Below are 14,724 nucleotides of genomic sequence, written 5' to 3'. Positions count from 1 at the left end.
TTAGACGTGTATACAGTGCAGTCAGAATATGCGTCTCAATTTGGGTTTTTACGGCGTTAGTTTGTGACACACGACCTCTTTCCTGTTTACAGCCAGCTCTGTGCGTTGCACAAAAAAACAACTAGTCGACATGCCCAAAAGAAAAAACCCACATTTCTGGTTGGAACATTATGAAAGACTTGGATATCAACAGGTTTTTGGATATGCGCAAATATCGCAATGCCGACATTTTCATAAAGGTGGTTGAAAGAATGAAAGGAGGCTGTGTTCACCCGGTCCAACGAGTCTCCCACCGGTTATGTTAATCAAAGAATGCATGGCAAAAAGGGCAAAAAAATGAATATTTTGTGCATGTAAACCAGGGTTATAGTTAACTAAAATTAAAATATGTACTGAAAAATATTTTTAGTAAACTGAAACTAACATTTTTTTTTTATAAAAAATGAATGTAAATTAATTTCAGTTTTTATTATTTTAGCTATAATATATCACTACCAAAAAAAAAAGGACAGCATGAATTTCCGTCAACTCTCGTGACATTGAACGAGCTGACATTCCAGGAGAAGGTGTTAGCCGCAATTGCTTCACTAAAGTGGCGTGAAGATTAAACATTGTTTTTTTTTTATCATATATTAATATATTTTTTATGTATATGTAGCTGCATACTTCTGAAACATTATACCTGGCCCTAACAAAAAACTCAAACTAAATATATAAAACCTAAAACTAAACCTTTCTGAAAAACTAAACTAAAAACTAAACTAAACTGCGCCCATAGCAACGGTCTGTTATACATAGTAACGGTCTGCTACAAAGAAATAACAGACCGTAGAACGTCGTGAATGACCAATCAGAATCGAGTATGTAACAAAGCTGTGTGATAATATTATTTATCATTTCATTGTTTGTTAACAGGAAAATAACAATTAATTAAGTTTAATTAACTTTCAATTTACTATTTTATAAAATGATGGTTATTATAAAGTGTTACCACTAAAAAACTATCCAGTCTCAAAAAAAAACAACTGTCGCTGATGAGTTGCAGCGTTCACACTCAGCTTAACACGGGGGAACACAGCTGTTTGTGTGTGTGTTCCCACAAGAGAAGTTCCACACCTGAGTTTAACACCTCTGAGTGTGCCGCCTTTTTGTGGTTGTGTGTGTGTGCAACCAGTGAAGCAGAAAGCCAGATGTGTACATGTGTCTGTGGACTGTAAGCACATCAAATTCAATAGCTAACTTTATTGGTGTCATAAATGATGGATCACAGAGCATTTGACCTTTCTGAAAATAACTCTCCACTCCTCTTGCCTCCTTTCCTCTTCATCGCCTTTCAGCATCTTGACTCATACACGTCAACAACAGCATTTCTCTTGTCAGCATGCTGGTTTTCTACGTTTTTTTTTTTTTTTTCTCCTGCTGCTGTGCAGTTGCATCTCCAACAATCTCCCCCTTTGTTTCTATGTATAAACAAACGCAGAGCCTGATCGAAGCTCAAACGGATTAACCGGCTCGATTTCTATTTATGGAAGCTTATTTAACAACGCGGGGCATCCTTACTACTATGCAACCGCTTAAGTGGATCAGCGTTGCTAATACAGTTACATCTCTCCACACTTATAGTCCCCTTGTTGAGCCGGTGAACCAGCGCAGCTATTCTTAAACACTTTTCGGGAGTGAATTACTGCACGACACCTGCACAGACCCGGAGATCAATCGAACTAATTACTCAACTAAATCAGTTTCCTCCATCTGGATTATCTATGCAATTTCAAGTCAAACTAGACTTACTAGCCGTACTTGTTACAACTGAGTCCATGTGAAAAGGTTTCTGCTGTCAGGTAGCATTAAGCAAAGCACTGCATCTACCCCGTAGGTGGGCTGATAACAGCCGCGGGGGAAGTGAAACCTACACTATGATCACAATGGGCAGACTTACATTACAGGCCTCTTATTGTTCTCAACGTCTGCTGCGTGCAATAAGTTTCACTTGTGAAGTCTCACTTAGAAAACAAACGGACAGCTTTATGACCCAGAGAGACATTATTAAACTTGAGACATGCATGAGGATACATCTGAAAAATCTGGTGAATTAGCTTGTACTCCTTGTCTGACTACCTTTATACAGCCAAACATAAAGATAATATAATTATCTGAAAATCATGAGCCAGCATGTCCAGTGTACTGTGAGTTTCTGTACTTGGACAAAGCAGAACTAACTGATTTTTCAGTGTTACTGTGTGACTTTCAGATCCGAACTAACGTGGCGTCCACACAGCAGTATATTGCTCAGCTTCCGTGCCGATACTCCTGTCTGTTTCTCCAAACCTAGAGCATGCCGACCGCCATCTAAGTTACTGTAACACACATTATGGATAAGGATATATGTATATTTAGAACTTCATCATGCGGAAACCTACGTCAGGGCTTGGGAAAATAGCATTTTGACACTAACTTTAACATACATACTTTAACCAAAAATGTAATACATAAGGAACACCACTGAAAAGCTACAGGACAATATAAAAACCTAAAAAAAATAAATAAAAAATGGACCCGCCATCCAAACAATCTTAAATTATTGCTACACTGATGGTTATATTAGAATGCATCATGCCAATCTCGAAGTTTCAAATCCTTGAGTCCTTGTGTTAACCTAAAATTTCATGTATTATGGATTAATATCTCCACCTTTGGACCAAAAATATGATAACCCACATTTATCAACTTTAGAGGGTCCTTTTCACTGTTTATGACACAACTTCTGTAGCAACTTACACGATATCTTTTGGGCAGTAATCTTTAAATAAACCTCCAAAAATATTCATAATTTTTTTATGGCAATGGGAACCACTGACTGACACACAAATCTAATCCAATAATATAATCTTGTTGCTGTTTTTGGGACATTTTTCCCCCCCAACTGCCATTGCCTTTTCGACATAAGAGTAGAATGGAAATCAAATGGCGACATGGCACTCAAAATGCAGCCAATCTGTAAAAAAGGACTTTCAAAGGTTCAGACAGGGTTAAATGTTCAGGAAGGTGTGTCACTACATGCTTTTCCTAAGCAAATGTGTTGAGGAGTGGCTGGCTGACATGTCTTAAGCTTCTAATCATAAAGAAAGGAATGTCTGTTTGTCTGTCTTTCCGTATGTCCTTCGCATATCTTCGTATTGCTCAGGACCCAAGGGAGTGCAGTGTCACATGTGGTGCAATTTGGCCAGATGGTGGCGCTATAACAAGGAACTTTACAATTTGGCCTGTAACTTTGGACTCTTAAGTGTCAAAAACTGGATTTTGTGAGTCCAGACGAACCTATCCATAGAGGCCACGCCCATTTGCGTCTAAACTGATTTTCTGCCATTTTTAGTTTTGTCCAAATCTGATTTTTTGCTGCTCCTCCTACAAATTTTGAGCAATCGTCACATAATTTGGTACAGAGCATCTCTGGATTAAGCTGGGAAAAGTTACTCTTGGGGATTTTTGATGTTCCATACAGTTTTGCTATAGCTGACCCTCAAAGTTAGCTCAAATGCCGTGGGCAGGGCTTATACCGTATTACAAAAAATGTCATATCTCATGAACGCGTTGTTCTATTGCAACCACATTTGGTGGACATGTGTAGATATGATGTCTGAGTGACCATGGCAAATTTAGTGCCATTTGGCCTTTAGGTGACGCTGTAGCAGCATCATCTATCTATAAAGGAAGTATTCTCTGTCTGTCTGTCTATTTGTATGTGTGTGTGTATGTTATGTATGACTGTCCTTCGCATATCTCAAGAACCGTTCATCCAACCAACTTCACACTTGGCGGGTAAAAGCAGCCATGCCGCGGTTCTCAACAACGCTGCAGCAGAACTTCTGGGTGCCAAGCAATCAGCAAATCAAACACTTCACTCAGTCAAACATAAAAAGGTTGAACACGTCTTCAGAGGCATATTTTAAATGCTTATTTTTCAGGTGCTTACTTGTATTTGGGGTTTTTACTAGTTCCTACATGTTTACATGCTTTAATGTTTAAAAAAAACACTTTACTTTTCTCATACTGGCTGCTCTGATTGGTCAGCTGGCCCACTGTTGTGATTGGTCGACTGAACCAAACTCTTCAGACTCCGCTCCAGCTCCGCTCTAACTAGCTTTGTTTGAGGGCGTGCCAAACTACCCCGTTAGAAAGTTATCATACAAATGTGTTACTTGGTGACATCACCATGTTACGGAAGAAAAGGCAAGACTTCAAGCAAGGTGTTTCAAGCAGTTCAGGAGCAGTGTTTCTGTGGAGGAGAGTAACTCCCTTTGGCGTGGACTTTGGGCTTTGTAACTTTGCAGACCTTTTACATGCACAAAAACTATATAAGTAACACACTAAAGGAAAGGGGAAAAGCACAAAAGTACAGTACCAACACAGTCTATGTGTGTGTGTTCTTTACCTTGCTCCACATTGCTGTGGTCCGGTGTCTCGGCCCCTCCTGTCTCGCTGAGCGGGTCACTCCGATTGACGCTTTCCCCAGAGCCAAAGCGCACATGAGCACCGGAGCGGGAGCTGATGTCAGGCGACGTGTCCGACAGCCCCGGGAGGTCCTCCGCCTTGGTGGGCGTCACCGTGAAGCGCACTGATGCCATGGCAGCTCTCTTGGAAAAAGGAGACAGGGAGGTGGAGGGCTGTTGTGTGGGACGCCGGGGGATGGGGTCACGGGCTGGCTAGCGGGGCTGTGCTGACCTGAGCAAGGCTAAGCTAGGCTATCTCCCAGGTGATGCCGAGGTAACGGCGGCCTCTACAATTAGTTCTTTTGCAGCTGTGATTCTCCATTGAAGCAAAGTGGTTGGCTGCCACCAGGCATGTGAAAGAAAATCTGCAACAGGTCTCTTTCTGTTCCTACGAGTGTCAATAACCTTTCTGATTCCGTTTGAAAAGTAGTTGATTTATAAAGTGACAGAAGTACAAATTCCTTTACTATAAATGTGTTAATGTGTAATGTACCAAGCAGAGACAATAAGTACCCCCACACAAAGAGCTTAGGATGTCTCTTTCAAGTTCAATCTTTCCCTTCTTCCCATCAAACTGCAATGAAATAGTGGTTCTGTGCTTTGAACAGTATCTTTTCTTCCTGCAATATGTCTTGATTCCTATCGATGGGGACTATGGCTCAGAATGGCAGTCGCGTAGTGTTTTAAGCTCGTCTTTCTGTCTGCCGTTTCTCAAGTAAACACAAATATATTTTGTCTGATATACACCTTGATAAAGATGTCGAGATAAAGACCTAGATAAAAATGTCTTTCTAATGACAGCACCCATCGGTGGACACAACAAAGGCGGGGGATGCCATGGTGGGAAGGAAAGTCATCAGAAGGAAGAGGATTGAGAGAAGAGAGAAAAACAATAAAGCTGAATTTAGTTTACGCAGCAAAAACTGGACAAAATGTTTGTGAAAAGGAACAGTATCTTAAAGGGGTAGGAGGGGAAATCGATGCAGCATAGTATCATGATATTTTGCGTGGCAATATTGATACACAAACGTCAAGTATTGATCTTTTAATGAGTTTATAGTGAATATACCGGTCGAATATGAAAAAAGAAAACCTAAGGATAAAACAGATATTGACAAACTGCATAATATTCAGTTGAAAAAAAGGTAATAAATCTCAATATATTGCAATATATCTTATTGCAATACTCAGCATAATTCAAAATGTTTAAAATCGCAATAATATTGTATTGTGACTTAATTATCGTGATAATATTCTTATGATATTGTGTCGTGATAATATCGTATCCTGATAATATATCATGATAATGTTGTATCGTGATAATGTAAAATCTTGATAATATTAAATCCTGACAATATTATATATTGTGATAATATCATTTCATGATAATATTTTTTGTGATAACACCGTATCGTGATAATATCAAATCACGATAATATTGTATTGTGATAATATCGTATCGTGATAATATTGTGCCCAGATAATATCGTGTTTTGATAATATCGTATCGTGATAATATTGTATTGTGATATCTTGTCGTGATAATATCTTGTCGTGATAATATCGTGTCTTGATAATATCGTATCGTGATAATATCGTGCCATGATATCGTATCGTGATAATATTGTATTGTGATATCTTGTCGTGATAATATCGTGTCTTGATAATATTGTATCGTGATAATATTGTATTGTGATATCTTGTCGTGATAATATCTTGTCGTGATAATATCGTGTTTTGATAATATCGTATCGTGATAATATTGTATTGTGATATCTTGTTGTGATAATATCGTGTCTTGATAATATCGTATCGTGATAATATCGTACTGTGATAATATGTGATAATATCGTGTCGCAATAATATCGTGTCGCAATAATATTGTGTCGCAATAATATCGTATCGTGACAATATCGTGTCGTGATAATATCGTATTGTTATAATATCTTAATTACAATATATATCTGTCTTTATTCTATGATTTTTGGGTTGCTGGAAAAATAAAAAATAAATGATGCCTGACAATTACTGCTATATTTGACTTCAGGACATCTCAGACTACATACATGCTGAAAATCAAACATTTTTACTGTATTAATTTAGATATTTTCAAAAGTAAAAGTCCCTAGAAGTGTATGATTCAACTTTTCCCCCTAGTCTAGAGTTAAAAAAAAAAAAACGCAATAAATCGTAATATCGAATCACAATATTTGTAAAATAGCAATACTTCAAAAAATCACCCAAGTATCATGATAGTATCGAATCGGGAGATAGGTGTATCGTCCCAGCCCCGGTAACTACTGTATTGAACTTCTAAATAAAGTATTGAAGACAATAAATTGTAAAGATGTAATCAGTTTAACAGTTTTAAATTGCTTCCTCTGTAGTACCATCAAATAAATTCCCGCACAGAAGAAAAGAAGCACTGCAGGCTCATTATTTAGGTTAAGGGATCGGCCAGCAGTAGGCAATTCAAGTCCACCTCTGTGCTCCAAAGGCAACAAATGCAGGCTTCAACATGCCTTCCTACACAATAACAAAATGTCACTAAAATACTCACTGCTCTCAACTGATTGATTTCCTTCATATTCACTGTTTCCTTTATGTATTTCATGGGACATTCAAATATATTTTTGGAGTGAATTAACCAAACTAACTCTAGGAAATTTTTGACAAGGGTATTATCCTCTAAACGAAGGAGGTGTAAAACAATAACTAGTAGTATGAAGCACACTGTTGGCCTTTGCAGGTGCAAAGTCGAGTACGCAATGTACCCCCTCGTCAGTGACAAGACAGGTGGATATAGCTGAATTGTTGTTTTAGCTTGGTTCATAATTTAATTATTAAAAGAGAGCGGTTCCAACCGGTTGAGCCAGTAGCTGCTGGCTGTTTTCTCTCCCTCTGCATGCAGAGGCACGGCACGTTTTCCTGCTTTCTAACGCTGCCTGCCCCAGTGCATGCTTTTGTCTGTCCACATTCAGGGATGGACAGGGAGGAGAGAGCAAGATAAAGAGAGGCCATGATACCCGTCTTGCTGGTTCAACGAGTAGAAACGCTTGGAAGAGGGGGGGGCGAGTTTATTCTCACAAACTTTCCAGCTATACGTTCTGCAGTGGTGGAGCTGAGGCCTATCCCTGCATGCATTGTGTAAAAAAGGTTGGGAAACACCCCGGAGAGGTTAATCAGTCTAGACAAACACATTCACACCAAACTGGCAACCAGGGAGCCTCCAATACAACTCAATGGAAACCAGTTGGGACACTGCACTGTTCCACTCATTGTCACACACAAATGTATTAATAGTACGCCTTCCCATAGTATGTTATTAATATGCTGGCACAGATATCACAACATGTGATACATGCGATGAGGGTGTTTCCTTTTGCTACCTCATCCTATGTGCTATTACAGAAGATGTAGTTACTATAAAACTTTCCTCTTTCTGTCCACAGTAATTTTTAGAGCATTACAAGGTTCAGAACATTTTGTTCTAACAGTTCAGCTCTGATTTTTTGCTTTGTTCAAGCTGTTATTTTTTGCATATTAGTGGATTGTTTCTATTGTTCGGTTACACAAATATCACACTGTATCACTAGTAATTGTCTTTTGATATATTGCAGAGCATTGAGCAGGGTCTGAAATCAAGCTTTTTCCTCTCCTGCCACAGGTCACTGAACATTTCTACCGGCCACTCAGTTTTTTTGTCTGCCACTTCTGAAATCTAGGTAGAATACTTTAAAATTGTCTGAATTGTCAAAATTGTCACTGAGTCAGCGGTACCAGACCATAGAATTATGGAATATATCATGTAATCCCTAACTATATTTAATTTAGGAATTGCTTTTTAAAAATAATATTTCTGAATATATCTGCCGTGGTGGCAGGTGACCTGAAATTTTTACCTGCCACTGCCAACATTTATCCTGTATTTGGCAGATGCTAATTTCATTCCCTGATTGTAACCCTAAATGGCCAAAGTCTACAGCTCCTCAAATACCATAAACAAATAAATACATGTAGTCAAACACTATCTTTTCCCATTTCTCAAAGGCTGGATTAATGATGTATTATTTTCTGAGCTCATCTTCAGCATAGGTACCAGATGGGGGAATCACCAGCCCATAATCTAAAAATACCGCATCAAAGCACCAAGACTAATACCCAAAACATTGTCACAATTACTGTGTATAACAAAGTATTAAAGAGATAATGCCATCCTGCTCTCTCACCCAGCTGTCAGTGGGACTCACGTTAATGCGATAATATTGTATTAGGATATCGTATTGTGATAATATTGCATCGTGATAATATCGCGTTGTGATAATATCGTGTCGTGATGATATCGTTTCGTGATAATATAGTTTCGTGATAATATCGTGTCGTGATAATATTGTATCATGATAATATTGTATCGTGATAATATCGTGTCGTGATAATATCGTGTCGTGATAATATCGTGTTGTGATAATATCGTACCATAATATTGTGTTGTGATAATATCGTGTCGTGATAATATCGTATCGTGATAATATCGTACCATAATATCGTGTCGTGATAATATTGTGTCGTGATAATATCGTATCGTGATAATATCGTATCGTGATAATATCGTACCATAATATTGTGTCGTGATGATATTGTGTCGTGGTAATATTTTATCGTGATAATATTGTATCGTGATAATATCGTGTCGCGATAATATTGTGTTGTGATAATATCGTATTGTGATAATATCGTACCGTGATATCGTATCGTGATAATATCGTACCGTCTAATATTGTGTTGTGATAATATTGTATCGTGATAATATCTTGTTGTGATAGTATCGTATTGTGATAATATTGTGTGACGCGATAACATGATAATATTGTGTCGTGATAACGTGATAACATCGTGTCGTGATAACATCGTGTCGTGATAACATCGTGTCGTGATAATATCGTACCGTGATAATATCGTACCGAAATAACATTGTGTTAAAATAATATTGTGTCGTGATAATATCGTGTCGTGATAACATTGTGTCGTGATAATATCGTACCGTGATAATATCGTACCGAAATAACATTGTGTTGAAATAATATTGTGTCGTGATAATATCGTATTGCGATAATATCGTATTGTGATAATATCGTATTGTGATAGTATCGTATTGTGATAATATCGTATTGTGGTAGTATCGTATTGTGATAATATCGTATTGTGATAGTATCTTAATCTTAAATATTGTCACAATTATAATTTATATAACAAAGTATTAAGGAGATAATGCCATCCTGTGCTCTCTTACCCAGCTGTCAGTCTGGGTCTTAATGCTGGCTGTAATCAATACAATCCAGGGCATATAGCCATTATATTAATTAGGATAAACATCCTTTAATTAGTCCCCAACAACAGCAACTTAAAGACAGTTAGATAGTGATAGTGATAGTGATAGTGAATCCTCTCCTTGCTTAACAGCCACTAAGCCAATTAACATAGCCATAATAATTCTGGCTTGAACCGGTCAGTAAACACCTTGTCTGTTGGTGTTATAATCTTTATCATTATATTAAGAGCAGATGTTTAGACTTAACCCTTAGAGAGAGAAAACAGAAAGGCGCGCAGTAGATTTGGGGATAAACTGGTGGAGTAATTAGCCTGTTATTAACAATATTTGTAGTGTTATTAAGCATCATATTGTTGAGAGGAGCATGTCAGACAGTGGAGCCATCACTATGGTAGCTGTATGGTGCAGCTAGAAGAAGCTAACATTAGCTCAGAGAGGCTAGTAGCCATGCTGCTCATATAAACTCATTTCACTGACAAATGTTCACTGGAAACACCTTATAGTCACATTAAAGGTGAATTACCTGGCTCAAGTTTCCTTCCTAAACAACGCGTCCACCATATGGCTGTGTTTCAGTAACATCTGGGTAGATCTGGCTCCTCTCCTCTCCTCTCTCTGGGTTTTTGTCCAACCGACCCAACACACAAAAAACATGCGAAGGGAAGAGAAGAAGGGGAGCCTGGTTTGGTCCTGTTTCGCTTGCCGTCGTTCCGGTTGACGGTTAGCGCATGCGTAATGGAGAGCAAGCGGGCAAGTCAAGGCCTGCTGGGAAATGTAGTTCTTTAAAGACTAAAGACAAAAGTAGGGGTGATAGATAGATAGATGGAGAGATGGATAGATAGATAGATAGATAGATAGATAGATAGATAGATAGATAGATAGATAGATAGATTGTTGTATTGGGACTTTTACTTTATTAAATGATTTGAGTGTCTCATCCACAGCCAAGTAAATGTGCATGTACTTTGTCTTTTTGTACTAACTCAGTTTTTATGCACCAAATATTTGGAACAAGTTCCCAGAAAACTGCAGGACCGCTCCAAATCTTAGTTCTTTTAAATCAAAGCTTAAAACTTTCCTGTTTGCTGCTGCCTTTTATTAAACCAAATAATGATCTTATACTGCAATATAACTTTTACTATTGTGTGCTATATTCTATTTTAGCTTCGATCCTAGCTTTTTTTAATTTTCTAATATTTAATGCTTTTGTTTTTATAATTGTTTTAATTATGTCTTAATGTTCTTTTGCACTTTGTCGCAATGTTCTTGAATGTTTATGTAAAGCACTTTGAATTGCCCTGTTGCTGAAATGTGCTATACAAATAAAGCTGCCTTGCCTTGCCTTGCCTTGCTTTATGTACAGTATATATATATAAATGTGTTTCTTTTAGTTTGCAATACAAAATATTTCCTCTTGCAGGCTCATAAGCAAAACTTGTTTACAAGATTAGAAGAGTTTGTTCATTGCAGAAAAAATATGAAAGTTTTGGTTGCAGAGTCTCTACTTTATGGGAAATGTAATCTGCAGGAAAACGGTTATGGTTATACATCTGTTTTGTAGTAAATCAAGTGAAGAAAAGCATTTTTTTCCTGCAGGATCAGCACATCATACGTTTAAGAACTTTCTCAAATCTTATGTATCATTTCCCGAAGTTATTTTATTTGAGAAATAGAAAATATTCCTCCCCGTTCTGTCACAAAAATCAGATTTCAACGACATTTTTGCAGTCAACAGGTTGTTGCATATTATCACAGACACGCGTATCCTCCTAGAAAACTTGGGACTGGGCCTGACATTGCAGTCTATAAATCATGTTTTTTCTTCAGTATTTAAGTGTCATAAGGAGACATAAACATAACACCATTCTTCCAAAAGATATTCTCTCATTTGAGGTTGTCCAACACACCACTGGAAAATCTCCCTCAAGGTGTTCATTCGGGTTCGCTATCTGGTGACTGTCAAGGCCATAACATACTGTATGATTCATTTAATTTGTCACCCGTCTGGAGTTTATACACACAGATTCAACCGACTATGAACCATCCAACCAAACATTTATTCAGCATGAAAACAAAATTATAACATTATCTTTAAATGAATGTCAATAAAAAAAGAAGATCCATAACATCAACGACAGCTGATATCCAATGCATGAACAGCCCCCCTACATTTGGGTGAAACTGAGGACAAATCCCAGCTGCACGTTCATAAATTGTGATCCCGAATGTGACTTTTTTGCTTTATAGTCCCATCTTCGCCTTCATCCCTCCATTTCTTGGTCTGATCTCTTCATCCATCCATCAATCTCTCGCCTCTTTCTCTCCGCCGCTCTCTCTCTCTCTCTCTCTCACAGAACAGGTATGGGCTGCTGGGTGAGCAGAAGGCCGAAGCGTTTCTTCACCGTCACCCGGTGTCGGGAGAACTTGTCGTCTGGGGAGAAGCGAGCCGGGTGGGCCGAGCTGGTGGGCTGCCCATCTGGACAAATCTTCTGTTGGTGACGAAGAAGGAATAATGTGAATAAAATAAATGCAACAAAAGAGCAACAACATCTAACTGGATAACCGCTTTTATGGTGTTCATTTCAGAAACTAAATGTGTATAACAATTCATTTTAAAAATAGCAATGAATTAATGTTTCAGTGTATGTACTATTTCTATATTGTAGGGCTGCAACTAACAATTATTTTCATTAACATGTAATTAGGGCTGGGCAATACGAAGATTTATATCATAAAAAACAATATAATAATCATATCTATATACATTTTGTAAAATCCAACATTCTAGCACTACTTTGAGAGAACAAGTATTGATTGAGTTCATCTTTGCATGTAAACTATTAATTAAAAATCAATAGTGTTTCTGAGAATATTTGATTTTTTCAATATTTTCTTACACCCCTACTATTTATATGGTTTGTTGTGTAATAATAACAACAATAACTGAATCTGTCACAGCTGTCTTGAGCAGGTCAGGAACACTATGAAAGGTTTCCATGCCATTTATAGTAAAAGACATGTCATTTTTTTTTCTTTTCTTTGTCTATCCATGTCCTATGCTGTTTTTTTTTTAATGTGACTATAATCTATTACACATGGTTTAACTTCGTAAACGTACAGTTTTGATGTTAACAAAGGTCTTTATTTCAACAATGCAAGATACGAAGAAGGATAAAAAAATATTATATTATATAATATTTATAATGCACATATTTATTCAACTTTTTACTAGTGTTCTATTGCTTGGGAATTTTTTTAATTTATTTATTTTATTTTTACTCTTATTTATTGTATGCCCTGCATTGGAAATATCTGTCTATTGCCAGGAATTAATAGCTTTATATCATGGCAATAAAAATAGGCCTATAATAAGTTTTACAGATTCTAAGAATTGCATGCATTTTTGTGAAAACAAACTTGGATTCGAGCAAGTTGTTGTGGGTATATTTTTGCATATGCAAACAAACACAATTTTTAAAACTGGATTAATTACATAATTAAAATAACTTCCAGTTGCAGCCCATAGATATCTGACTGTCTGGGGTTATTTCATATAGTACTTTTTGCCATCTTTTTTTTTGTCTGTATGTGTATATATGTTTATATGTAAAATTCAATAAAAATATTGTTTAATGAAATAGATTTAATGGAAGGTGCACGTCACTTGTGATGAGATTTAAACTGTTAATAACGTTTTTTTTATTTACTTAATTTTGCTTCAGCTTTGTTCCCCCCCCCCTCAAAAAACAATTACAAGATGCTAATTTCAACATAACGTGTATCAACGTTGATTTAGACCATAAGGAGTACATTATATACATTCAAATAAACCACAGTATATTGAGAGTAACATGAAACTACTTTAATGATTAAATAAAATAGATTTAAACAGAAAATTGTTTCGATATAACGTAAACATTATAATGTAAACACAACATTAAGGTTACCTTCAGAGTGTAGACTCTGTCCCCGCTCTCATTGACGTAAAACTGCAGGAACATCTCGAAGATAAGATGTCAAAGATGTTGTTTTATATCAAAAAAGTCTCTTAACACGCTTTCTCTTCCGAAATCCACGTGTGGCAAAGTTTCTCCTCGCAGGGCGGATATCCGGGTTAACATTCAGGGCGCTTGGCATTCTGGGAAATGGTGTTTCATAATATAACACTTTGCGTAGTTCCGAAAGGAACATGTGTGGAGGACAGAACCTGCCTAAATAAATGAATGAATAACTAACTCGATATACAAATAAATGTCATTAAATGGAACAAAAATAATATAAAAAATAAATATAGACATTAATTAATTGATAAAATGTGACATAAATTGACATTTCACTAAATTATCACCTGATGAAACACGCATGTTCAGTGAAGTGCCTTTTTTGCTTCATCAAGTAACTAAAAAATAAGCTGACAGAAGAAATTTACATTTCTGTTTTAAGTTGCTTTTTTTATTTATTAATCTTTGTATTAATTCCCTTTATGTATTTCCTCTTGTTTAATTTTCCTCTTTATTAATTTATGTATTTATTTATGTGACAGTCCCCTCATTTGTATAATAAGGCAGACATGCATAAAGGAATGTATAAAGAAACGAATACATAAATAAATACATTTGGGGAATTAAATAAGGGGTGAAATATAAAGGGAAAATCGTGCATAAATAAAAAAATACATACATTTAAAAATAAAATTTAAAATAATAAAAAAAATAAGTGCAAAAATAAAACATAAATGCAAAAATAAATACATTTAAAAATGAATAAGAATACGTAATTAATATAATGGCAAATTAAACAGAAGAGTAAAAAAAATAAGGGAAAGATAAATGAAGAAATTAAAACGAAAATATCAATTTGTCACATTTTATCAATTAATTAATAGCTACATTTATTCTTATTATT

At 36.4% G+C, this 14,724-nt stretch overlaps 2 protein-coding genes across 6 annotated transcripts in view; both read right to left on the bottom strand.

Annotated features, from left to right (window-relative positions):
* LOC119481566 (solute carrier family 12 member 6-like) overlaps positions 1-10,508 on the bottom strand; it is a 28,578-nt gene extending 18,070 nt beyond the window's left edge. For 4 of the 5 annotated variants that reach the window (XM_037758662.1, XM_037758658.1, XM_037758660.1 and 1 more), the window contains exons 1-2: positions 10,343-10,508; positions 4,433-5,281 (exon numbers count right to left, since the gene is read on the bottom strand). In XM_037758662.1, coding sequence (XP_037614590.1) covers positions 4,433-4,625 — 193 coding nt within the window. In that variant the 5' untranslated portion in view covers positions 4,626-5,281; positions 10,343-10,508. The remainder of the gene's footprint in view (positions 1-4,432; positions 5,282-10,342) is intronic. The other variant, XM_037758659.1, reaches the window with a different exon arrangement.
* A 949-nt stretch (positions 10,509-11,457) lies between these two features.
* Positions 11,458-13,967, bottom strand: nop10 (NOP10 ribonucleoprotein homolog (yeast)). Its single transcript, XM_037759646.1, has 2 exons — positions 13,767-13,967; positions 11,458-12,308 (listed from the first exon to the last, which is right to left on the bottom strand). The coding sequence occupies exons 1-2, from the start codon at positions 13,818-13,820 to the stop codon at positions 12,168-12,170; spliced, it is 195 nt and encodes a 64-aa protein (XP_037615574.1). The 5' UTR covers positions 13,821-13,967; the 3' UTR covers positions 11,458-12,167.
* Positions 13,968-14,724: the final 757 nt, after the last annotated feature.

Source organism: Sebastes umbrosus, chromosome 22 (assembly GCF_015220745.1).
Source record: "Sebastes umbrosus isolate fSebUmb1 chromosome 22, fSebUmb1.pri, whole genome shotgun sequence".
Lineage (NCBI taxonomy): Eukaryota > Metazoa > Chordata > Actinopteri > Perciformes > Sebastidae > Sebastes > Sebastes umbrosus.
Note: the sequence above shows the minus strand (reverse complement) of the source record. Positions and strands in the feature narration are given on the sequence as shown.